The 25925-nt window shown below is 48.4% G+C and overlaps 1 protein-coding gene across 1 annotated transcript in view; it reads left to right on the top strand.

Moving 5' to 3' along the window:
* Positions 1-25925, top strand: part of Pla2g4e (phospholipase A2 group IVE) — a 74828-nt gene that overhangs the window by 34950 nt on the left and 13953 nt on the right. Inside the window, exons 2-12 of the mRNA XM_057781522.1 lie at positions 5248-5320; positions 12429-12565; positions 14227-14358; positions 15712-15752; positions 17139-17181; positions 17943-18006; positions 19009-19169; positions 19272-19358; positions 19726-19763; positions 21822-21957; positions 23295-23431. Of these exons, the coding sequence (XP_057637505.1) occupies positions 5248-5320; positions 12429-12565; positions 14227-14358; positions 15712-15752; positions 17139-17181; positions 17943-18006; positions 19009-19169; positions 19272-19358; positions 19726-19763; positions 21822-21957; positions 23295-23431 (1049 nt within the window). The remainder of the gene's footprint in view (positions 1-5247; positions 5321-12428; positions 12566-14226; positions 14359-15711; positions 15753-17138; positions 17182-17942; positions 18007-19008; positions 19170-19271; positions 19359-19725; positions 19764-21821; positions 21958-23294; positions 23432-25925) is intronic.

The raw sequence follows: 25925 nt of genomic DNA on the forward strand, positions 1-25925 counted from the left end.
ATCTATGAAATTAGGGAGACGGGCAGCATTAATCGGTATAGCAGCCAATACATAGCTCTCCCCACTCCCTGTGTGAATTGGCAATGCTTCCTGCTTGGAGTAGCTCTCAGGAGGAAAGTGGAATCCTGAGGAGATCAAGCCAGAGGTCAAGGCCAAGGAGGAAGCTTGGACTGTGTACGTCCGCAGCCCGAGTATCCTGGTTCCTTTCGTCTTCCCTGGCACAGCTGTGCTGCTTGTTTCAGAGGCTGAATGAATCTCTGTGCTCTTTGTCCCAAAGTTTCTGCCTTGACCTCCAAGCCCCTGAGTACTTCCTGCTCCTCACCCAGGACCTGTCAAGTGCTCTCTGAGCTGAAGTATGGCTGTCTTTATACCAGGGATGTATCCCCAAAGCATAGCACCCAGTGATGCCTGCAATTAAATATCTTGACCTTCGCCCTTATTCCCAGTCCCAGCCAGGGTTGGGCTTGCCCAAGTCTCTAAGGTTTCAGCTCATGAACCCGGGCTCCTTAATCTGACAGGTTTCTGGTTCCCATCAGCATATGAACTCAGGCACTGTACTGAATTCTTTTGCATCTTTTTTCTTTAAAAAAAAAAAAGGTTGTTTTTATTTTATATGTAGGACTGCTTTGCCTACATGTATGTCTTGTATCACATGCATGCGGTGCTCTAGAAGGCCAGAAAAGGGTATCGGATCCCTTGGCGCTAGAGCTGCAGACAGCTGTAAGCTGCCATGTGGGCGCTGGGATCAAGCTTGGGTCCTCTGAGGAACAGCCATTGCTCTTAACCACTGAAACTCTCTCCAGTTCCTTGTGTCTTTTTATTGTAGATTGGCTTCCTCAGGGTCTGTGAATGTTTTAGGATGAGCAAAAATTGCACTTCTTTACCAAACGAAGGTGTATGTGTGTGCGAGTGCGCACGCATGTGCACGCATCTCCCTGGTTTGCTTCCTGAGTCCTGAGCTCACAGACTTTCATTGCCCACCGCTGGGGCGACTTCCAGAGTCATACACCCAGCTCTGTGAACGCACCCAGGTCCAGACCTGAGTCTGGTAGTCCCACTTTCTTCCTCCAGTGTTCCACCTCTGTGCTGAGATGTAAGAACCCCCTTTGGGGAACTTTGGTGGTGGGCCCTTCCTAAAATTCTTTGAGCCAGAAGGAATTTCTGGGTGCAATCTGAAGTTCAAGGCAGACCTCAAGAGGCCCTCTGTGTCCGTTCATGAACAAGGTCTTCAAGGACCTGATGGCTGTGATGTGTTCTGGGGGCTCACAAGGAGAGTGATCTCGGGGCTTGTCTATAGAAACACAGCCAATAAGGACACAGCCAGTAGAAGGACTGCCAAGGTTGGGGGTTAACTGAGAGCTCCGTGAGAATTCAGGGTGAAAAACAGGAATCGGCCTGGAAAATTATAGTCTTGAGGGAAGATCAAGACAACGGAGTTGAGAACAAGAACCACCTCTTCATTTTTGGTGAGAGGCATTCTCAAGTGAGAGTTGACAGTAGACATGAACCTGGGTCTGAAGAACAGAGATGAGTTCAACTCTGAGCTGTGGGTCAAGGGACTTAATCCCAGGTCCCCCGTCTCTGACGCAAAGTGAGTACTAACTGCCTCGTCAGATGGCTAGCTTCAGCACAGGATGCTGCGGGGCGCCACTGCTGTAGACTGAGGGGTGCCACTGTTAGCGACCTCCATCATGGTGTAGGCAGCTTTGTAAGGCAGGGAAGAACTTCAGGACACGTTGGCACAAAGCTGAGCTGGGTAAGATGAGAGATGGAGAGAGAAAAAGAAGAAGGAAAGAGAGGGAGGGAGAGAGAGAAACTTGAGATACTTTAAGTGCAAGAATTGAAAGAAAAATGTGCCTTAATGGTTGGGTGGTACATGGCTATAATCACCTAGGAGGTGGAGGAAGCAGGAATACCAGTTCAAAGCTAGCCTGAGCTACGTAGGAAGTTCAAGGCCAACCTGAGTTACACATGATCATATCTCAAAACACCAGCTAATATTCTCTAGTGATTATGTACACACATAATGTAGAAATGACTTGTGGCTTTTAAAGTGATATGGCTTAAAGGACGCAATTTGCAGTCAGGTTCAAAGATTTGTAAAAATATTAGGAAAAAAAAATAATGAGCTGGTTTGCTTCTTTTCTTTGTTTTAAACAATGTCCTGTTATCAATGAAATTGTGAGACTTATGAGGTTCGGTGTTAAGGGCAAGAGGAGTCATCAGTGATGTTTAATAACTGATGTCATTGAATCCAAAAACTGTATCCGTTTCAGTTTTAAGCAAGCCTGGTCCATGATAGATTTTTTTTTTTTTTTTGCTTGGTTGTTTTGGGATTTTTGTTGTTGTTTTTCACACTCTTGTTTGAGATGTCTCTGGAGGAAACTAACTCCATGTAGGCAAATCTCTACTGATTTTGATAGTTGTAGTCAAACATAAATCAGATTCCGGAGCGGGGGGGGGGGCTCTTTTCTTTACCCGTGCCCCTTGAATTTTCCTTATCTCTCTATACTGCTCAAGGTTATAGTAAAAATCAGGCAAATAAATCCATAAAGGCTGGACATGGTGGTTCATATCTGTAACCCCAGCATTAGGAAGGTAGAGGACTCCAGGGCGGTGGTGGCGCACGCCTTTAATCCCAGCACTCGGGAAGCAAAGGCAGGTGGATCTCTATGAGTTTGAGGCCATCGTGGTCTACTGAGCGAGTTTCAGGCAGGCTCCAAAGCTACAGAGAAACCCTGTCTTGAAAAAAAAAAAATGAAGAAGAAGACAGTAGCGGCAAGAATTCAAGGTCAGTCTGGACTATCTTACTTACCTCAAAGAAGCTGTCATTGTCATCATCATCATCATCCAACACCTCACACAGTGGCAGCCCCATGGTTACTGATGTTGCTAGTATTGTACAAGAGAGTGACAGAGGAGGAAGTAACAGCCACCCTCACTGACAGACACTGGGGGTAGAAGACAGAAGAGAACAGCTCCCGCCTGGACTCTGGGTGCCCTCTGAGGAAATGAAGAGTAGGCAAAGCTTGCCAGGACCACACACTCCTTCCGAAAGGTGATGCTTGCCTCCTTGCTCAGTTAATCTATGACCTACTCTGCCCGGGACAGGATGAGAAATTAAGAGCTTGCTGCCTAGAAAAGTCCCGCCATAGGCCACAGACCACAGGCCACAGGCCACAGACCACAGGCTACAGGCCACAGGCCACAGACAGTTAGTATGGTTTTAGTCTTTGGCCCAACTACAGGACTCACAACAGAACACTGTTTGAGCAAGTTATTGGCTCCAAAGACTTCCGAGTTATACTCACAGAAGGGATCCTTGAGCCCACAAGCAACTGTGAGCTCAACTCTTGTTCTGTTAGAGGGAAGAGATCTTGGAATTACATGTCCTTATCAGGTAATGAGGAACTCAGATTTCTCAGAATTGTTGTTCTCTTATTGATTAGACGGAAGCCCCAGAGGAGTCTGGGAGGAAGAGGAAAAGTGATAACACAAATTGCCCCAAGTGTCAGTCTGAGGACTTCCACCCCAAATACCTTTCATTTCAATCTTGGCTTTTCCACAAACCATAATATTCTTTAGAGAAAAGAGTAGGCCTATCTGAAAAAGTCACAGGGTGTTCTAGCAGCATTGCGAGATGTGCTCAGTGAGGGGGACAGGCTTCCATACACATACATGATGAGCTGGGGTCTGAGGACAACTCCAAAGCCTGGAGTGGACACTTGCAAGGGCTGGGCTACACCTGGGTGACATTCTCGGTAAAGAGTTTCAAGTCTGAGGTTTAAGCAGAAAGGGCATTGATCCAAAGATACATGAAGAGAACAGGCATGGAGCCTCAGACTGTGTTAGCTCAATGGAGTCTGGAGGAGCATAGCTCCTTACCTCAACAGACTAGGACCCTGGAGGTCCAGAAGAGTCTTCCAGAGTCTGGAAATGTAGTGGTCTGTGGGGGGATTTCTGTGGCCAAGAACATTCCCATTGTGGGCAGCAAGAGTCCATGGCCAGTTCACCCTACTGTCCTCACCATTAACCCTGCCCATCCTCTCTCCACTTTGGATCCTCTCCCAATGGCTCACAGTGGCTATTCCAAAACTCTGAGCAAAAGTCATAGACAGAGAGAAGATGGTATGTCTGTGCAGAGAGGCAACTGGAAGGTACTCTCTAAATGGCATGGTGGCAGAGGATTTGTGTTGGTGAGAATATATGTCCTTGAAGATCAGTCATACACAGGCATAACCTGAAAACCTGGGGCAGGAAACTTGAATAGAAAGAGGAAGAGAGTCGTGGTCCCTTCCTGGGCAGTACATGTGATGCAGGGGCACTTGAGAGTGGGAAAACATGGTTTGGGAATATCTGGGAGGCAGAAAGTAGCAGGATGGAAAGAGGACAAAAGCGGACCCACGGCTAATAAGAAACTCACAGAGGACAAAGACAGCTGCCGAGGGAAGCCAGATGCTGACTTCAGATGGGTGGGATCTGAGACGAAGGCAGGGCTCTCAGCAAGTAACCCGAACAAGAGCGAGACAGCTTCCGATGAGCATTGGATGAGCAGCTCAGGGCGTGCCCCCGGTTCCAGCTCCTAGGCGAATGCACCGAGGGAGAGGCAGAAATCTGAGGGCTCCAGTCCCTGGGGTTAGCAATACCGACAGAGGCATCTAACAGCCATCAGTCATCGCCGTGAAGATTATCCATGCTTTTGTCGTTGTGAAAGACAAGCACCGCACATGGGCCAAAACATCACAGTCATCTATAGCAAGGCACAGTGAGATGAAGGGCAGATGCCTTACTGGGAGAGAAGTACAGTGGTCAGGAATACAAGGAAGGGTTACTCCGAGGAAGGGGCCTATCAGGCAAGGGAGCTACAAACACCCAGAGCTGCAACAAAGAGATGCCCAGGTTTCATAGATGTCTACCATCCCAGTCATAAAGTGCCTGTCTTCTTCCGAGCAAGCTGCCATGTTGGTTGGGCAAAGGGAAAATTTTGTATCTGTGTGGCTGGAATAAGAAATTATTCATTGGGCTATATAGACATATATCAGCATAGAGGTAAAAAGATGAAAAAGCAGTATATCTCAGCTCTAGAGACTTCCATGTAGGACAGGAACAAGCCAAAGTAAACCATGACAGAACAGCGTGGAGGTTGCTGTGAGGTGGGCAGGAAGACAAGTGTGGAGAGGCCTCCCCAGCAGCACTGGTTTCGAGGTGGTACTTGAGGGATGACTTCACTTTCCTTTTAATCAACAGGAGGGACCATCTCCGTGCCATCTGCTGACAGTGAGAGTCATCGGCATGAAAAACGTCAGGCAGGCTGACATACGTAAGTGTCCTTCCCGCTCCTCCCTCCCGTTTGCAGGGTCGGGATAGAGAAAGGACCTGACAGCCGCCAGTCAGGCATATCTCTGTGTATAGACGTCCTGAGCCATGACTGTGTGTCACTGGTGAGGTAGAGGCTGCCGTGGAAGAGCAGTGGAAGCCCTTTAGCACCATGGAGCTGCCCACCAGCTCCGCTCAGAGCTGCTTCTTGGGACACAGATTCCAAACCAGGCTCTTGAGCCACTGTGGAGTCTGCAGCACCCAGATCAGCCCAGCCTCCTCCGTGTGGTTGGATATTCAAACTCCTTGTAGACTAGTTTCCCCTTCATCCAACTCCTGCTGCATTCCCAGGGCACAGGAGCTCAGGGAACCTCTGCTTTGGGAGGAAATGAAGCCACTGGACTGGGCCAGAAATGCCCTACACATGTGTGAAAGTGTGGTGTTTAAGAAATCAGTTCTCTCCTTGTGTGGACCTCTGCCTGCTAAAAGTAGGAAGCTTTGCCTCTCTAGGGAGAGAAGGCTTTATGTCCAGGGTGCACAGCTGTGGGAATGGCCAAGGCCAAAAGGGCACACTGAGGTCCTAGGATCCAAGCGCCCAGGTTATAAACATCGGGGTGGGGGTACCGGAAGCCTGGTCTGAGGAGGAGCAACCTGAAAGAAGGATCTCTGTCTTTGGAGCACCTGCTGTGGTCTGGCCACCAGGTATCCAAACACAGCTCAAGTTTCCCCACACCTGGGTGATCATCACAAGAGGTCCACTTCATAGGTAAGAAGTTCGTGATAGCCTGAGGTAGAATGAGTGTTTAATTCCAGGCCTGGAGGTCTGGAGGAGAGGGGACCCTCTGGAGCAGTGGATCTCAACTTTCCCAATGCTGTCACCCTTTAACCCAGTCCCTCAGGTTATGGTGACTCCCAACCATAAAATTATTTCCTTGCTATTTTATAACTGTAATTTTGCTACTGTTATGAATCACAACGCAAATATCTAATATGCAGGATATATGATATGATATGACATATGATATGATATATGATAGGACCCACAGATTGAGAACCGCTGCTCTCTAGGGGAAAGAAGCTGTGGTCAGATTACAATCAGTCAGAAGATATACAAGGAATCTGTTGCATGGTGACTTCCTGATGCTCACGACAACAGGTGTGGAGAGCAGAGGAGGCACAGCCCTGTCGTCCCTGAGACTGCAAAGGGACAGACATGATTCAGACTGAGCCTACAGAGGGTGAGGCGTTCAGGGCCCATGTCAGTAGGAACGGTTCCAGCAAACATTAAGTTGGGCTTGTGTCGGCCAAGGGACCCACTACAGAGCAAGGGATCCCCCAGACTCCTTGGGGCTTTCTCAGTACACTGGGGTGTGACCTGAGGAGCCAGGAAATGTCCCCAGGCACAGACTATGCCACTTTTCCTGCCCATCCCAGAATGGGTCTCTCACTCTCTTCCTTCTTGGCAGCGGTCACCCCTCCCCTTAGCCCTAGCTCCCGTCCCCCCACCTTCCTCCAGCTTCTCCAGAGGTGTGTCTGTTTCAACCCTGTCACCAGTCACCCAGGACACTCATTCTCAGTCTTCGTGCCTGTGCCTGTATGCAAGACCTTCCATTGTCCGAGGCCCTTTCTTTTGTCGTGTCCCCGCCACGCCTATCCCCTGGAGGCTGGCAAGTGGTGAGGCAGGCTACAATCTGGCTTTACCAGTCTCCTTTCCCCCTTCACCGCATGCCCCTTGGCACACAAGCAGACTTTGGGGTTCTCTTTGGGAACCCCTTGTTTATTTTTTTCTCCCTTCCCCTAAGGGACAAAGGGCAGCTATGGTGTCTGATGGTGCTGGCAAGGTCACGTTGGGTCTGGACTCCACAGTTGTCACCGGCTAGGCTATGTTGCTACCGTCTATGGATCCGGTGGGGAATTATCCTGATAACTCTTGCTCAACTTGTCCCTTCTAGCTTAAATCCAATATTAATGGTTCTTTGGTTTAGACATCTAACCCATGTCTGATTTCTGGAGATGTCAAAAGCCTAATAGAAGGAAGTACTCAGAGGTTCAGGGGTGATAACCCACTTTCCAAGAGCTAAAGAGTACCTGTCCCAGGCCAGAAGGCAGGCACCCCTAGAAACCCTCAGCCACCAGGAGTCTTCTTCTGTGATGAAAACAAGTTGAAACCCCAACCAGTACCCCTGGGGACATCAGGCAGGTACCTCAAGAGATATTGGGGTATCCATTGGTAACCACACAGGAATGTTCTGAACATCTGTGAAGACAATTAAGTCATCTCTGCCACCTACAATTCAAGGAAGGGAACATGTCATTCACATGACCACATCCTCTGTCACTTCCTGGGGAACAGGGGCTAGAACCTGCTTTTGTCTAGGAAATCCCAGGTCTTGAAATTCCCAGCTTAGTCATCACTTCCTTGTGGCTGACAGGACAGTATTCTTACAGTTGGCTAATGTGGTTGCCTCAGATTGTCACCTGGGCCCCCAGAGCCTCCACCATCATTCCTTGGCCTCCTCCCTTTAAGCTACGCTCTCCTCGTTCTCAGTCTTTCAAGTATGGGGTAGAGGAATCTTTCAGCAAAAAGAATCTTCCCGAATTCTTTTTGCTAATGAATGCTTGAGTACGGGTATCTGATCCTGATCGACCTTGTCACTTCCAGGAATGTTTTGTTGTTGCTGCTACTGTTTGTTTATTTATTCATTAGACAAGTCTCACTACGGAACTGAGACTGGACTTGATCTCTTGTTCCTCCTGTATCTGCCCTCTCAGTGCTGGGATTCCAGGCATGCAGCTTGCCTAATTTGGTTTTTGCTGCTGTGACAAAATTGACCAAAAGCAACTTGGGGAAGAAAGGGCTTATGTAATCTTACAGATTTTAGAACTTCATTAGAGAAGCCAGGACAGGAACTCAAGGCAGGAGCCTGGCAGCAGGAACCGAAGCGGAGACCACAGAAGGGATGCTGCTTACTGCATAGCTCACCATGGCTTTCAGCCTGCTTTCTTGTAAAACCTAGGACCGCCTGTCCAGAGGTGGCACCACTCACAGCGGACTGGGCCCTCCCATGCCAGTCATTAATCAAGAAAACACCCCCACAGACTTGCCTACAGTCCAGTCTGATGAAGGCGATTCCTCAGTTGAGATTCCCTCTTCCCAGATATGTCTCGGTTTGTGTCAAATTAGCTAAAACTAAACAACATTCACTACCATGCCTGGAAAGAATTTTTTTTTTAATCTTAACTTGAGGTTTAAAACAAAAGACTGAGATGTTATTTAATGGATTCAGTGTGAAATTTCTAGGTATGGATTGATAAAAGTGGAGCAGTTTTAGAGAGACAGAGGCCTTTAAGGGTCCTTTAAGTTAGGCATGCTGAGCGGCCTGGCAGAGCCAACAGGCCTGGCAGAATCCCTCTGCACAGAAAACAGACTTGAGAAGAACATGCCAGACCCAGAGGGAAGTGCTTAGGACCAGGAAAAGCAAAGGGAGGAGTTCCAGAGGGCTGAGCAGGTCCCTGGGAGGAGGGGAGTTCCAGAGGGCCGAGCAGGTCCCTGGGGCACCTCCCGAGGGCAGAGCAATCACACACACTGACTTGCCCACCTGCATCTGCTCAGGATTTCTTGCCTCTGATACAGCCCTTAACAGAAAGTTGTTATTTATTTATTTAAAATTGCCTAGTGAGCGCCTCGTCTGCCCAAAGGTTGCAGGCCCTGGCCTTCTCAATGAGCACAGTGGTGAAGACAATGACTGGACCTGCTCTGCCAGTACAGCATAGCAACAGCCCTCTCAGGAGTGCCACATGGGACCAGAACTGGACGCTCAGAGGAGGGGTACAGAGAAGATTCTAAAACCTAAAGGGCTAGTGAAGAGAAGGGTGGGTTAAAGTAGGAAAGAAGTAGCTGGGTGGTGGCAGCATACGCCTTTAATCCCAGCACTCTAGAGGCAGAGGCAGAAGCAGACAATCTTTGTGAGTTCGAGGCCAGCCTGGTCTACAGAGCAAGTTCTAGGATAGTCAGGGATACATGGAGAAACCCTCTCTCAAGAAACCAAAATCAAAAAAAGGAAAAAAAGAAAAGAAAAGAAAAAGAAAAGGGAAAAGTAGAAAAGAAGGATGTTGAAGCTAAAGAGATGCCTCAACTGTCAAGAATATTCCACACGTTTTTGGTGGACCCCATTCCCTTCCTAGCATGTGCATGGATGCTCACAGCCTCCTGTAACTCCAGATCCCATGCCCTCTTTTAGTCTCTACAGGTTACTGTATGCACACTGTGCATGTCTCATGCAGACAAGCAAACCTACACAAGAATGAAAGGGAGGAAAGAGGGAGGGAAAGAGGGAGGAAAGAAAGAGAAAAAAAGAGAGGGGAGAGAGAGGAGAGAGGAAGAAAAGAAAGAAGGGAAGAAGAAAGGAAGGAAGCAAAAAACAAAGGAAGGGAGGGAAGGAGGAAGGGAGGGAAGGAGGGAGAAAGGGAAGGAGGGAGGGAGGAAAGGAGGGAGGGAAGGAGGAAAAAAGGGAAAGAGGGAGGGAGGAAAGGAGGGAGGGAGGGAGGTAGGAAGGGAGGGAGGGAAGGAGGAAGGGAGAGAGGAAGGGAGGGAGGAAGGAAGGGAGGAAGGGAGGAAGGGAGAGAGAAAATGAGGGAGGAAGGAAGGGAGGAAGGAAGGGAGAGAGGAAGGAAGGGAGGAAGGGAGGGAGGAAGAAAGGAAGGGAGGAAGGGAGGAAGGGAGGGAGAAAATGAGGGAGGAAGGAAGGGAGAGAGGAAGGAAGGGAGGAAGGGAGGGAGGAAGGAAGGAAGGGAGGAAGGGAGGGAGGAAGGAAGGAAGGGAGGAAGGGAGGGAGGAAGGAAGGGAGGAACGGAGGAAGGGAGGGAGGAAGAAGTGCCTGGCACAAGGAGCCACAGGTGCAAGGCCTGGAGCGAGACAGCACAGCCCTTTTGGAGAGCTAAGATGACTAAGCTCATCCTGCAGTCAGAGTGTGTGTGGCTGGTTGTCTGCACGCAGGTGTAGGTGTGTGCGTGTAGGCATAAACACATGCAGGGCAGGGGTAGGGAGTCAGGAAGGGTGGAGAGTTGAGGCTGGAGCTGAGAAAATAGAAAGGAGAGCCATGATGGGTAAAGATGGACTCCTTCCTGAAGCCAGATGGGAGCCATTAAACTGCACAGTGACAAAGCTGTGCTTCCAAAGACCCTCCCTTAGGGGAGAAGGCTGACAACATAGGAGACAGGGAGCCCAGTGGGAAAGCTCCAGAGATGACAGCGACCTGCACAACGTGGTGTCAGTACAGATGAGGACTCAGGGTGAGAATCAGGGAGGATGCCCTGTGCTGGCCTAGGTACCTGAGTCACTGGGCGAGAACAGGGTGGGCCTGGAGGAGATGGGCCCAGATGGTGAGGTCATCATTTTCTTCTCATTCCATCAAAGTTTTGTCTTTCTGTGTGGATTAAGCCACGGTTGGGACAGGTGAGGATGGCGTCCTCTCACCTTTACTCAGCGGGAGGAGGGCTATCAAATGGTGAGCCATCAAAGACTAACTGCCATCAGAAGCCAGAACACATGATGCAGAATGGGGCTACAGACACTGCAGAACTAACTTATGGTGCAACACGAGCTTGGGTCCCTGGGGGGCAGCTCTGCTTCCGCTCACACAGCAATTCCTAGTAAAAGTTATGAGCTAGTTGGAGTCCCATCCCCCCAGCCTCACTACCTACAGGACTTAATTCTACAGAGAATTCACCAAATTCTACAGAGGTGCACCCTAGGACTTAACCAAGCAGATCACCGAGCTGGTGACAAAGATAGTCCTGGTACCTCCCCCTCCTCCCAAGCATAATGGCATGAGGAATCACTTAGGCTATCCTTAGCCCTATCTGTTCCGCTAGTCCCACCAGAAAGGTTAGACCAGCTTCCATTTTGGAAAGTCTTACTGAAGTCAAAGCAGTTTCCCTTCTCCAGGGCACATGGAGCAATATACTAGGTTTTTTCATTTAAAGTGGAAGAAGGCACTTGGCCACAAACACGAGGGTATTCTGGATTGTACACTCCAGGCTAGGAGACCAGTACCGTATGGAGAACCCACTAAGGGCAGCTGCATTAAATCATACAGAGACACGGCCCCCGCGCATTGTTTCATCTGAACCCGTTCCCACAATGGCCCTTCTCGGCTGTCTGGTGGAAAACTATATTTCTCCCTGATGCTTCTCAGCTCAACCCTACTTTGGTTCCCTTGGTGCTAAGACCACAGGTAAAGTGAATCTTTGGAGCAGGGCTTTTAGGTATGTCCACGACATCTGGAGCACTATGTAACTATCTTGTTCCAATCAGCAGGCGTATAGTAGTCAGGGTTCTCTAAGGGCTGGAGCAGACATAGTGAATATGTATTAAAAGGGGGTTTATTAGAGAGGCTCACAGAATGTCGTCTGGATAGTCCCACAATGGCTTTCTTGTGATGGGAAAGGCTGAGGATACAATAGTTGTTCAGTCCATGAGGTTAGCTGTCTCAGAGTCCCAATCTAAAGCTGTAGGCTTGGAGAGTACTCCTGAGAGATGCTGGTACCCAGTACATATTGGAATCCCAAAGAAGTCGGTTCCAATATTGGTTAAGTAATGTTGTAGCAGCAGGAGAGATGGTCTTGCCAGTGAGAATGAGGGCAAGCAAGCACAAGGCAAGTTTCCTTCTTCTGTATCATTTTATATGGGCTGCCACCACAAGGTGTGGCCCCAAATTAAGGTGGGACTTCCTGCTTCAAATAATCTGATTTAGAAACCTTCACAGGAATGGCCCAAAGCTTGGGTTCTAGTTGATCCTAAAATAGTCAAATTGACAACCAAGATTAACCATCAAAGGTGTTTGCTCTAGCACCTGGAGTACTTCCGCTTTAGGTAACCCTGGTCCATGATGAGGGTCAGCAAGACCCACCCCCATCCCTTGTGAGCTACAGCCCTTGGTCTGTGTGGCTTCTCGGGATTCTAGGACCAAGGCAGAGAGGCAGATTCCTGCATCAGGAGAAGATGAGCAACCGAGAGGAGGCCTTGCTCTAGACAAGATTTGCCTAATGTTCTCTCTTGACTTCACCATCTCCTTTCTCCTTTCTTTTCTACTGTTGTCTTCCTGGGACAGTGAGTCAGACGGACTGTTTTGTCACTCTCTGGCTGCCTACTGCCTCTCAGGAGAAGGTGAGGACCAGAACCATCTCCAACTGCCCACACCCAGAGTGGGATGAGAGCTTCACCTTCCAGATCCAGACTCAAGTAAAGGTGAGCCGCTGAGGACCACACCTGGGTGCCCTATCCACGTGTCTGCTCCCCTCTCCACCACCTGTCCCTGTCCCTCCCACGTCCTCCTCAAGGCTGTTTGCGTATCATCCTACATGCCCTATTAACCTGTCTTCCCACTCACCCACTGCTTCATTCCTCCTGTGTGTTCCTCTCTGAGTCTGCTAATCCTTCTGCCTTCTCACTTCCCCGTCCTCCTAGTTCTCGTTGATCCTGACAGCCTCTTGCTGAAGCACAAATTGTGTTTCCAGGACCTTCCAGAGCATCCTCCCTGCAGGAGAATACGCAGTAGGGAAAGCCAGGTCTAACCTGATCTGATTTCAGCCAGAGGCTCTCCTCTGAAATCTGCTCTTAAGCGCTTCAGTCCTTCACTTACTCTGTTTCCTTGGGTGTGCGCTCGTTCGCTTGTTGAGCCATTATTTCGCAGCGTCGTTTTTCTTCAGATACACAGTGCGTCCAAGTCACAGCCACATTTCTGGTAGAACTCAGCTTGAGCATCTTGAGTTGTGGCAACCTTGAGACAAATTTGGCCTGGTGATGAAGGCATCAATCCCGAGATAGTCACGGCTTGACCCTCCAAGTCCTGGTCTAGCCCAGGAAGGGCAGACCCTCTCGACCTTCCAGAACTAGAACTATAATTCCAGTTGATGAAGAGTCCTTTTAGTTTCCAAGAGGGTTGTGCTCCCCATGGTTCCTAACCAAAAAAAAAAAAAAAAATACCTCTTCACCCGCTGTTGTGGCTCACACCTGTCATCTCAACACTCAGGAGGCTGAGACAGGAGGATTGCAAGTGTGAAGTCAGCCTGAGCTGCACAGTGAGACCCTATCTCAATAACATAAAGTAAGATGCTTTTTCTACTGTGTATCTGATTTTGGTGAGGGAGGTAGTGTACCATCTTGCTTTCTGTTTTACAGTTACTGGTTGGCCTGGTACATATGTAAGCTTCTAAAAATTACAAGACCAACAGATCCTATATAGTTAGAGATACCCAGAACCACATTTATGTCCACTAGATAGAAATCTAGGACATAAACCTTGCCTTCAATCACAGCTCCCAGGATCAGAGGTTAAGAGTCTTAGAAACTAGTCCGTGCCATCTGAGGCCATTGAGAACAGGCTACTTGCTACTTGAAGAGCTGCTTTGGGACAACTCATAAGACCTTCTTAGGAGTTACTGTGCCAAAGCATAGAGTTCACACAATTCATCCCAATCCCCCCAAATCACTGGAACCACAATAGCCTTTGCTGTGCCCCTCCCTTGGAGTACCGAATATTAATTTCCCTGGCCTGCCTTTTCTAGCTATCTTCAGATCCCAGGTGCCCCATGTCTGTAGGACCTTGTTTTGCTCTCCATCCTGCCCCAGGTAAAATGAAAGGTCTCTATAATCTCCCCAGGCTTCTCAAGCTTTTAAAGGGACCAAATTACTCTGAAATCAGAGCAGAGAGGAGGGCAGTCTCTAGGGAGCTGGAAAGCAGGGGAAGACACTTCATCCCTGCAGATGTCTCTGGCATCCAAGCGGAAGTATCTGTGTCCCCCTTCGTCAGACCTCACTCTCTGCTAGGACTGAGGTCCTGTCCCCTGTCCTGGGAGTGGATCGCTGCAACCATGGTAACCAGGCATCCACTCTCCTCTTTCCTCTAGAACGTACTAGAGCTGAGTGTCTGTGATGAAGACACATTGACGCCAAATGACCATCTCTTGACCGTACTCTATGACCTCTCCAAGCTTTGCCTTCGGAACAAAACTCACGTGAAGTTTCCGCTCAACCCAGAGGTGGGTGCAGATCACAGAGCTTCTAACCTCATGGGAATACCCACATACTGCCATAAAACCCTTCCGTGGGCATCTCTGGGGAAAGGATATACTCCTGGTTCAAATCCTAGCACCGTCACTTGCTTGGAAATCACTTAACTTTCCTCATTTCCCACGTCTTCATCTATGCAATAGCAACACTACTCCTCCAAGTAGCATTGCTATGAGACTTAAATGACAAAAAGTAATGATGGCACCTAGCAGTTAGAGTTTGCTGTGCTAACTAGAAATGTGGGTGCCCATTTCCTTTTCCTCACCTCCAAGTCCTCTTTCTGGAATGCCCTTGAGGTAGAGAGGGCAACTCAGGGAAGTTCAGAACTGGAAAGAGCCAAGGTATTCTAGATTCAGCCATTGAACAAATAGCTGGGTGTTTCTATGTGAGGTGAAGTTCTGGGCATATATCAGAGGGCAAGCATCTCTACCTTTGCTCTGTATATTCTGATGGGGAAACTGAAGCCCACTGAAGCCATGGTTCACCCTCAGGTACACACGAGGCATGGAAGCAGAGGGAAGGGGCTTGTGTTGGAAGGATTGGGCTCTCTAAAGACACCAGCTCAGAGCTCCCTTGCCCAAGCTCTGAGCCCCATGAGAAGTCAGGCAAACAGTGGAGAACTGGGAGTCGAAATAGAAAACAAATGCTATTTGGGACAGAAGAATGCATATTCAGGGCCAGGTGTCACATCCGCACCTGAATCCCCTGCTGTGGGGTCCAGCCTTGAACGGACAGGTTTGTACATTCCAGGGTAGGGGCATGTGGGTTAGAAATGTTAGGCAGAAAAAAATAGAGGCACAAAGAAATAGATAGATAGGATAGAGTCAGGAGGGCAACTCAGTGAATACTTAGTCCCCCCACATTTATTTTTCATAGGCTTTATATACCCCAATCCAAAGGGGAGGGGGAAGACAAAATACATTTTTTACCAAAATGCAAGGAGCAAAATGCTTATCTTCTCAAATACCCAAAGCATCAAGTAAGTACAGCCTAGGTCAAAACATCCTGTTTGGAGTCACACCCTTGGGCTAACCTCCTGTCACTAACCTTGAAGGAGCAAGAATAGGCCTGAACTCTCCGACCGTTAGTCAAAGTGACTGAGTACACATCTGTGGGTTCTGACACCCTGCATTGTCATGCTGTGCCTGATGTCAGAGACTGGGACAAAGAGAGGTGGGGAGGGCAAGAAGAGCCAGCAGCAGCCATTCATTTTCCATGGCCCCATGGGCAGGGTACGCAGGTCTGCAGGGGTGGAAGTGGGTCCTTGCAGGCAGAGGTTTGCAGACATGGCCAATAGCCTCCTTCCCTTTCTCTCTCATCAGGGCATGGAAGAGCTGGAGGTGGAGTTCCTGCTCGCAGAGAAGTAAGTAGGCATCAGCCCTGCACGTCAGTTAAGATCCTCGACTTTAGAGCTGTGTCTGCCTTCGCGCTGCCCTACCTTGTTCCGGCATCATTGCTGGCCTGTGTGCTGGCTTCCTCCATGTGTGCAGATTATCTTGGGAGCTTATAAAGAGTGTAGGCACCCAGGCCCCAACACTATTCTAGTATTTGTTTAAAGATTTATGTGATTGGGCATATAGATCAGTTGGTAGAATGCTTGCCTAACACAAAGCCCTGGGTTCAGTCCCTAGTACTGTATAAATAAAGTATGGTAGCACACACTTGAGATCCCCCCCCTTTCTCTCTCTCTCTCTCTCTCTCTCTCTCTCTCTCTCTCTCTCTCTCACACACACACACACACACACACACACACACACACATTTCAGTGCTTGCCTCAAGTCACCAGCATTTCTAACAGGAATTTCCTGGAGAATTCCTGCCACCATGGTATGGGATGAGGAACTGTCAGAGCAAACATCCTAACCCCTGGCTGAAATGGGAGGGAGTGGGCAACAAAAAACAAATCTGGAAGCTGGAGAAGTGGCTCGGTGGTTTAGAACACTTGCTGCTCTTCCAGAGGACATGGGTTCAATTCTTAGCATCCCCATGATGACTCACAATCACCTGTGACTCCACTTCCAGAGGATCTGATGCCCCCTTCTGACCTCTGCTGGCACTGCATGCATGTGATATACATACTTAGATACACCCTGTATGCGTGCAAAAAAAAACCAAAAAAAAAAAAACATAGCTATAAAGTAACAAAGTAATTTAAATGTAAAAGCTAACCCTATTTGCAAAGTGTATACATTAATTGAAGCACAGAAGCTTTGTTGGTATGAAGAGTACTTGCTTCTGTTCTGGATGAGGGGCTGCAGTCTTACTGACCTATGACCTGTGCTTTGTTCCCCCCTGGACATTCTGTTTTAAATGTACACCACTTTCTTACAGGGTCATAGAGGCTGGCTTAATGCTCCAATCCTCCTGCCTCTGCCTTTTAGGTGCTGAGTTTACAGATAGATGCCACCAATCCTGGTTCAAACCTAGTTTTCTTTTTTCTTTCTTCTTTTTTTTTTTTTTTTCAGAGACAGGGTTTTTCTATAGCTTTGGAGCCTGTTCTGGAACTAGCTGTTGTAGACCAGGCTGGCCTCGAACTCACAGAGATCTGCCTGCCTCTGCCTCCTGAGTGCTGGGATTAAAGGCATGCACCACCACCGCCCATCTCAAACCTAGTTTTTCAAGCAGATATTTCTCATTTAACTGAGAAGGATCTGCTATTCTATGACTGATATGATTTGTAGCTTTTGCTGCCTTCTTAAGAAACCAGCCAAGAACATTGTCACTGACCTGGAGTTCTCTTGTCTTTCAGTCTCTCTTCACCAGAGATACTCATCACCAACGGCGTGATCGTGGTAATTGTCCTTCTGGGCTCTGGTCACTCCAGAGGCCGCATGTGGCTGCTGCTCTCAGGGGAGAGGGGCTTGAGCCTATCTTGGAACCTTGTCCCTATGCTGAGCCCAGGGAGAATTAGACTAAATGGTTAACCAAATGAGGTGGGGCTGCATCCCAAGCTCCTGGATCAAGGCAGGAAGTATGAGAGTATCACCTTGCCCAGCACCCTGCACTCCCAAAAGATCAGCCCTTTCCCAGAATTAGTCACTTACAACTCCAATACCTCTGCAAGCCTGATTTCAGTACGAAAAATATTTCTTAGGCCAGCTCCTGGTCTACATAGTGAGACCCTGCCTCAAAAAAACAAAACAACAACAAAAAAAAAACAAAACAACAACAAAAATCATAGCTATTTTAACCGAATGTACCCAATGTCCCAGGAAACTTCTCCTTTTAAAAGCAGAGTGCTTGGGATGTGTAGCAAAGGCCTTTGCCCAGTCTCTGCTTTTCGGAGGTTATTTTATTCCAACTTCTTACTTGCAAGGCTGGACACCACCTCAGGTCAGCCCCTGTTGCTCCTGTGAGCATGATGACTCCCAGTAAACCATGATGTGCGCCTAGCTTTGTCTTTCCCTTCTTGGAGCACTCAGTACCCAGCATGCTCGGCAGAAGCCCAAAGCCGATCTACACTAAATCTGCGCCTTTGCCTCTTCCCTTCTAACTGGAAGAGGGGAGCGTGGCTTTGCCTAGCGTCCCTTCTACCCTTTTTGCTTTGTTACAGTCTCGACAAGTCTCTTGCCTGGAGGTCTGTGCGGAATCCAGGAGGCCAAGGAAGAGGAAGAAAAGTGAGAGTTGCTCTGCTCGTCTAATGGCGGGTTTGGGCATGGGGGTAGGAGGAAGATGGCTTCCAAGCCCGGGGAGGTCATTTTGGAGCTCAGGAAACTAGGTTAACTCAACCTAGTATGGGCTATCCTGGGTTGGGGGAAGTAAAGTCAAAACTCCTCAGAATTGTGTCCCCAGACACCGGTCCTCTTCAGGTGTCTCTAGGAAGAGTGTGTTCTTCCAGGGACCCAGATGGAAGTCCTCAGGTCCGCCTAGTGTCCTGGGGCCTAGGGCTCAGTGCTTCCCCGAGTCGGCTATGGCAGCACCTGGGGCGGGTGGGCTCTGCAGCTGCAGGGGTCCTCAGGCCACGTCTTCCAAGCAGCTCCCAGTTCAGAGCATTTTCCTAGTGAGACACACATATCGCCGTCTGCCGCTCTGCGTCTCTCCTATGCTGGACTACTAGCTCTTCTCAGGGAAGCAGTGTGGCCCCACAGACACAGGCTAGAAAGGAGGGCTTGGAGGGCTTCTGCTCCCAAACTGACAGCCTGCTGGGGGATCTGTTTTCTCTACAATGAGCTAGTGACTTTGGCAGAGGGGGATGGGCGGCTGTTCTAGTAAAGCAGCACCAAGAGGTCTTACCTTGACTCAGCATCTTAGAGGACTTTCTGGAGAGCGTATCTGTCGGCATACTCCACAGGCCTTGCTAAAATGCAGATTTCAGGGCCCTGTCTGAGGCATGTGAATGAGTGTCTGGTGATTGTGAACCCCAACTGGCACTTCAAGATTTTTTTTTTAAATTAATTTTATCTTATGCGTATGAACGTTTTTGCCTGTGTGTATGTACGTACTCCAAGTGTGCTGGAGTCCCTGGAACTGGACTTTAAACAGTACTGGAAACTATACCAGGGTCTTTGAAAGAGCAACAAGTGGTCTTAACCGCTGAGCCAAGATAGGAATTTTGCTGGACTAAATGGGAAACCGAGATGAGAATCTTCTCAGGGGTCTAACTGCATCTTCTTTCTCAGATAAAGACCTCCTAGTGATGGTAACAGACTCCTTCGAGAATACTCAGTGCGTCCCACCCTTCCAGGAGCCCTGCTGCAGCAATCCAGCCTGCTTCCACTACCCTAAGTACTTCCAGCCCCAGCTGCGTGCGGAGGCGCCAGAGAGCCGCTGGAACTGTGGGGTACATGGCAACCGCAGTTGGATGGGAGGAGGAGGGGGACTGGGCTGGAAGGGCTAACAGAGGAGTCCCTCAGCCCCTCACAGAGCCCACCCATCCTTCCAGATTTGCTGCTGTGGAACACGCAGGAATGACTCCGTCTGCCAGCCCCTCGATTGCCTTTCTGATGGCCAGCCGGTGACTCTGCCCGTGGTGAGCACCTGGGTCTGAGAAGGGGTCCCAGAGCCGCCTAGCTCCAGTAGCAGGGAGATGGGAAGAGCGCAAAGACACATGGGAAAGGTAGCACCCGGGGTCTCTCAGGCAAAATGGAATGGCCTCGTAGGCTTCCGTGGGAACCAGGAAACGTGGAGTCTGAGTGAAGATGATGGAATCACTGAATCTAGAAGTAGGCTGTGGGAAGGGAGCATGCACGCATGTATGTGAGCATGTGTGTGCAGATTATTGTGAACATGCGTGCATGCTGAGTTCTGTCCATGAGCGAGTCATACAGTAAGTCTCCCCCTCTTTGGCCGGGCTCCTTTGCTCTCAGGGGTCATCTCTAACATCCTTTTCTCCTCAGGGAGAGAACTATGAACTACACATGAAGTCCGTGCCCTGGTAAAGTACCCTTTCCTATCCTTTCCCTAACTCAGGGGAGTGGGTGTGAAGTCATATCTCACTGTGGCTTGATTTGTGTTCTCTTCCATGGCTAATGAGGCTGGGCATCTATTCCGGAATTGCTTGGCCTTTAGTAGATCTTTTCTGAGACATGTTTACCCAAATCCTTTACCTATATTTTAAGTGGGTACCATCTTAATATTAATTTATGGAAGTTTTTTGCATAATTCTGGATAGAAGTATTTATATTTACCTTGTTCTGTGGGATATCTTTGTATTTTCTTTGTGTGTGTATTATCTTATATCATGTATGAGTGTTTGTTTACATGTATATGAGTATGCCATGCTTAGCTAGGGCCCACAGGGATCAGAAGAGAGCATTGGGTACCCCAGAACTGGAGTTACAGATGGTTGTGAACCACCAAGTAGGTACTGGGAATTGAACCTAGTCTTAACTGCTGAGCCATATCTTCCAGCTCCTCTTTGTACTTTTTGAGGGTAACCTTTGAAAAACAAAGGTTTATAATTTTGATGAAAACTATTTTCTCTTTTGTCATTTGTATTTTTTATGCTGAATCTAGGAAATAGTGCCTAATCCAAAATCATGAAAATTTGCTGCCATACTTTCTTGTAAGATGTCTTTAGTTTTAGCTCTCACATCTAGGTTATGGTTTAGTTCTTTTACATCCTGTACATTTTTACGTGGGGATATCCGACAGCTCCAGCATCGTTTTTGAAAAGACGCTTCTTTCTCCTATTAAATTTCACCTGTGTTGAAAATCAAGTGACTATATTTTTTTTTGTAATTTTAATTTATATTTTATATGTGTTTTTCTTGTACATAAGTCTGTGCACCACGTGTGTGCAGTGCTAGCAGCAGCCAGAAGAGGGCATCCTGTCCCCTGGAATTGGAGTCACAGACAGTTGTAAGATACCATGTGGGTTAGGAATTGAACCTGGGTTCTCTGGAAGAGCAACCAGAGCTCTTAACCTCTGAGCCATCTCTCCAGTCCCTTGCCTATATTTTTTATTTATAGTTTGATTTGTTATTTTTCATTATAAAAGTTTCTTAATCACACTGGATCTCAGTTTTCCTTATCAGCAATTCAGGTTGCTCTTTGAATCCCATGTGAAATACCAGGAACCTAGATGGCGGATGGGGCGCTCAGGAAGTGTCCACCAATGCTACTGTTATTTCAGTCCCATGGCTGCCAGTAGAAGCTATTTCCTCATAGGAAGAGAGGTGCTGGGAGAGTCCAGGCCCTGCCTTCAAGGATACTCAGCTTTGTTAGTATGCTAGAAACTGACACCCCCTTGGAGTCCTTGGGGGAGATGGGTCTCAGAGGATTCAGGAATACAGGTAATACCTGTGAAGGTAAAGATCCTAACCGAGGTTCAGAAATCAGACCATGAGAACCTGGCGTGTCTCTTTCAGCAGGTAGCTTAAGGTGAGCTTGGACAGATCTGGTAGGGTCGTATACGCCAGGCTTGAACTTGCTCGAGACAAGGATGTGATAAAAAGAGGACAAGCGTCAGGCCTGTCGTGGTGGTTCATGTCTCATCTGCCTTGAAGAACTGTGGGGATGGGGCAGTGAGGTCAGCATGAGAGGCTTTGTCAGTCGCACAAACACCAGAATCATGGTTCTGTGGGCAGGAAGGACGCAGAAGGAGCAGGGAGCCCTGCAGGAGCGGAGGGCTGGTCTGTGGGGCTCAGAAGAGTCTAAGAGATTTACCTAAGAGATCTAAGGAACCCTCGTCACTCATGTCCAGCTTTGGGACAGAGAAGGTGCCTAGGGAAACCTTTTGGAATTTTCCCTATCCTGCTGAGGAAGCAGAAGGTTTGAAGAGGCCCAGTGGTAGTCTTCAGACAAGTACCAGCTTATCGTGAGCCAGCTAAGGCTTAGGGCCTTTAGGTACTGAAGGTTGTGCTGGCCAGTAAGCATTTTGCAGATGAGAATGTAGATGCTCAAGGTCGCAGAAGAGATACATGGTAGAGCTGGGCCCCAAAGCCACATCTGCCAGTTGAAGACGGTGGCTACAGGGTCCCCTTGCCCACAGCCTTGACACGCTGGATGTGCGGCTTGGCTTCAGCCTGTGCCAGGAAGAGGTGGAGTTTCTGCAGAAGCGGAAGGTGGTGGTGACCAAAGCCCTAAGTCAGGTGCTGCAACTGGAGGAGGACCTGCATGAGGATGAGGTGGGTCAGCAGGGGCATTGCCTGCGCTAAACCGGTCCCCCAGCCCCACGTCCTACCTTAGCCTTCCCAGACCCACGGTGGCTACTGTACCACCTGGATTTGTGTTTGCTCAGGCCGCTGAGGGTGTGGTGCCAGGACAAGGGCCCTGTTCTGTGTGGTCCAGCTGCATGTCTACCAGGGTAGGGATGGGGGCTCCTGGTGCTGCACACACACACACACACACACATACACACACACACATGCACGTGTGCACACACCGGGGTGGAGGGGAATCCTGACATGGCTAAGCTGTCTTACTGACATAGCGTCAGGATGGCTTTCTCACCCAGCCAGGAGACATTTTCAAGTTCCAGCCCCCAACCTTCACCCTCTTGTTCCTTTTCTTCTCTAATGTGTGCATGTACCCGTCCCCACCAGAAATGACAGCCGAAGGAAGCTGAAGAGAATCCTCTTCCATTCCCAGAGCCAGTTGTCTCTTCCCCTGGAGGTAGCCACAGAGCCCCTGCACCTCCATCTGTTAGTCTGGGGAACTGAGCCCAGAGCACCTGGCTAACCAGGATGTAGGCTGAGATGGAAGCTGGCTGGGGCGGGGCTTCAGCTCCAGAAAAGATCTTACAGGCCCTACTAATGGAAATAGGAAGCAAGGGCACCTTAAACCTATGTTTACACACACACACGCACACACACACACACACTTATCAGAATGTGGGTTTTTTTCCTTCTCTTGCTCTCACAAATGCTGTACAGGCTGAGCATGTCCTGTGTGCCAGACCAGGGACTAGCGTCCCAACATTGCTGTCATGTATAGGTGTCAGTCAGCCACCGTCCATGTTCCCCACCGTCCATGAGTCGTCCATGTTCCCCTTAGCCTCGGTTTTAACGTCTATTAACAAAGAGCTGGGGTGAGTGCTCAGAAATCTTTTTTCAATTATTTTTTTTTCAACTTTTCTCTGTGTAACAGTTCTGGCTGTCCTGGAACTCATTCTGTAGACCAGGCTGGCCTCGAACTCACAGAGATCCACCTGCCTCTGCCTCCCGAGTGCTGGGATTAAATGCATGTGCTACCACCGTCTGGCTGAGTGCTTAGAACTCTCTAACCATGACTTTTTGATTTACCAAGTCTGGATTAGGCAGCAGACCCCTTACTGATGGCAATACTGACTTAGAGCAAAGGTCATCTTCTGGGCCCTATCGCGTAGCCCACTGCTCTGTAAAAGGCAGTCCCTAAATCATTCCCTTCACTCTAACCAGTTCTCTGTCTTCCACCACTTTTATTAAGCTGAGACACTCCATGTCTGTGGAGGAGCCCTCTCCAGCTGTCTTTTCTGTGCCTACAGGTGCCCGTGATAGCCATCATGGCCACAGGAGGTGGCACAAGATCCATGGTTGCCTTGTATGGCCACCTGCTGGCGCTGCAGAAGCTGAACCTTCTGGATTGTTCTACTTACATCACTGGCTTGTCAGGTGCAACCTGGTAAGGAACTGGGCACCATTGCTGGTGGAGCCCAGAGGAAGTAGCAAAGGGTGTGGCCTGGGATCTGATAGAACTCTAAATTTTCCCATCCCAGGTAAAGTGACTCATGATGCCTGGAAAGCTCTGCCATGTGCAGTTGTGGGATTTGGGACATTCAGTTTAATTCCTTAGACTCGGTTTGCTGGGTCTGTAAAGTGGGGTTGACAATAGGCTTGGCCTCTCCCAGTATTAAGCACAGAGCCACTGTATACATTGGCCATTATTGGCTATGTCCTTGGCAGCGGCCCAGAAAATCACAGCGGCCAGTGATGAGTGAGCCTGGTGTTACTGTTTGTCCTAGTGAGACGCAGCCACCCTCTCTTGGGGATGGGCCCCGTCTCCCAGGATGGGTGGAGCTAGCCGGTTGCCCTGGCTTGCCTCCCTGCAGGTCCTCAATACTATCCTTTCTCCTGGTCTCTACCCTGTCAGGCCCCATCAAGTAGCAGAAAGGAGTAAGCAAGCTTTTACAGGGCTGCCTCCTCCCCACTCTGCTGAGGCAGAAGCCAGGGAAGGTCAACTCTAACAGCTGACATAGCACCAGGACCAAAATAAAATAAAATAAACAAAGGATCTGGAAGGTTAATGACAATGTTTCTATGAAGGTCATTAATACAGTTATCTTTATATAAGATGGTCATAGCATAGACCTTGTAGTGAGATATATATATATATATATATATATATATATATATATATATATATATAGTGGAAGGGACTCACTAAAATCCCCAAGCATCCCTATGACCACAGGAAGTCTCTTAGCCAGAGCTACACCTTACTCTGTCAGGTACTGAGCCCTGAGTCCCCTGCTGTGTCTTTTCTCTTGATGAAGCTCCAGGTAACTCTCATCAGAGGGATTGGGTGTGAACTTGACCTAGGAAAGCCCATGGCTCCATATCTATTCCCCAGATGCTGGGGGCTTTGGATAGATGGGCCAGAAGGTTATCAGTGCTGCCCTCCGCGTCAAGCATAGCTACCCATCAGCATCCAGGAGGGACTGGTTACAGGGTACCCAGGGGGATATCACTGTCAGCTGATGTTAAAACCCTTTATCCATACATGGCATAGTATCTGTATAATGAAGCCCACACAGTCCCACCAGGCACCTTAAGTCACCTAGCACCAAATCCAATATATTTGCTGTGTGAGTAGATACTAACTTCTCTATCTCAGTAATGACAGTCCACAAAGTAAACAGGAAGAAATTTCTGACTGATTTCCGTCAGCAGTTGGTTGGGTTTCTAGGCAAAGAACCTGCAGGTTCTCCCATAACTTATTTTACAGGCAGAGAAACAAAAGCATTTGCCCTGCGTTACTCATGTCAGGAATCATAGACCTGGATTTGAACTCAGTCCAGGGCCTGTGTTCAGTGGCAGCTCTTTGATAGAGATAAAGATAACTCAGAGTATTAGAGAAAGGCTCAGCTATCAAAAGCACATACCGCTCTTCAGAGGACCCAGCTTTAGTTCCCAACACCCACGTCAGGCAGTTCACAAGGGCCTGGAACTCCAGTTCTGGGGGATCCAATGCCTCATATGATTTTCTTTTCTTTTTTTTTTTTTTTTTAAGACTTATTTATTTATTTATTTATTTATTTATTTATTTATTGTGTATACATACATGCCAGAAGAGGGCACCAAATCTCATTATAGATGGTTGTGAGCCACCATGTGGTTGCTGGGAATTGAACTCAGGACCTTTGGAAGAGCAGGCAATGCTCTTAACCTCTGAGCCATCTCTCCAGTTATATGATTTTCTTAAAGGTTTATTTATTATATATACAGTGTTCTGCTTGTACACCAGAAGAGGGCACCAGATCTCATTATAGTTGGTTGTGAGCCACCATGTGGTTGCTGGGAATTGAACTCAAGACCTCTGGAAGAGAGCATTCAGTGCTCTTAACCTCTGAGCCATCTCTCCAGCCCAGCCTCATATAATTTTTAAAAATAATTATTATCATAGCTGACATGGTTACCCAGCACTCAGGTGGACTTCCATGAATTCAAGGCCAGCCTGATCTACGTAGCAAGTTCCAAACTACCTAGGGCTACAAAATAAGTAATAATAATAATAATAGTAGTAGAATATGTTTAAAATGATAACTTGCTTCAGTAGGCCTGGGGCGGGCATTGTATTTGCTTGGACTGTAGGCAGAGCACAGAGAAAGCTTCAGGACCTGCCAGAATGTCGGAGGGAAAGGCTCACAGGTCCCCCGTACTGAGGAAAGTATGGGGAACATTCTTTTTAATACAAAGATAAGCAAGATGAGGGTGGTGCTATGTGTTTATTATGTCAGCACTCAGGAGATAGAGACAAGAAGATCAGGAGTTCAAGGCCAATCTCAGCTACATATTGGGTTGGAGGCCAGCCTGATCTACATGAAACCCTGTAAATAAATGAAAAAAGAAGAAAGAAAGAAAGAAAGAAAGAAAGAAAGAAAGAAAGAAAGAGAGAG

Source organism: Chionomys nivalis, chromosome 9 (genome assembly GCF_950005125.1).
Source record: "Chionomys nivalis chromosome 9, mChiNiv1.1, whole genome shotgun sequence".
Lineage (NCBI taxonomy): Eukaryota > Metazoa > Chordata > Mammalia > Rodentia > Cricetidae > Chionomys > Chionomys nivalis.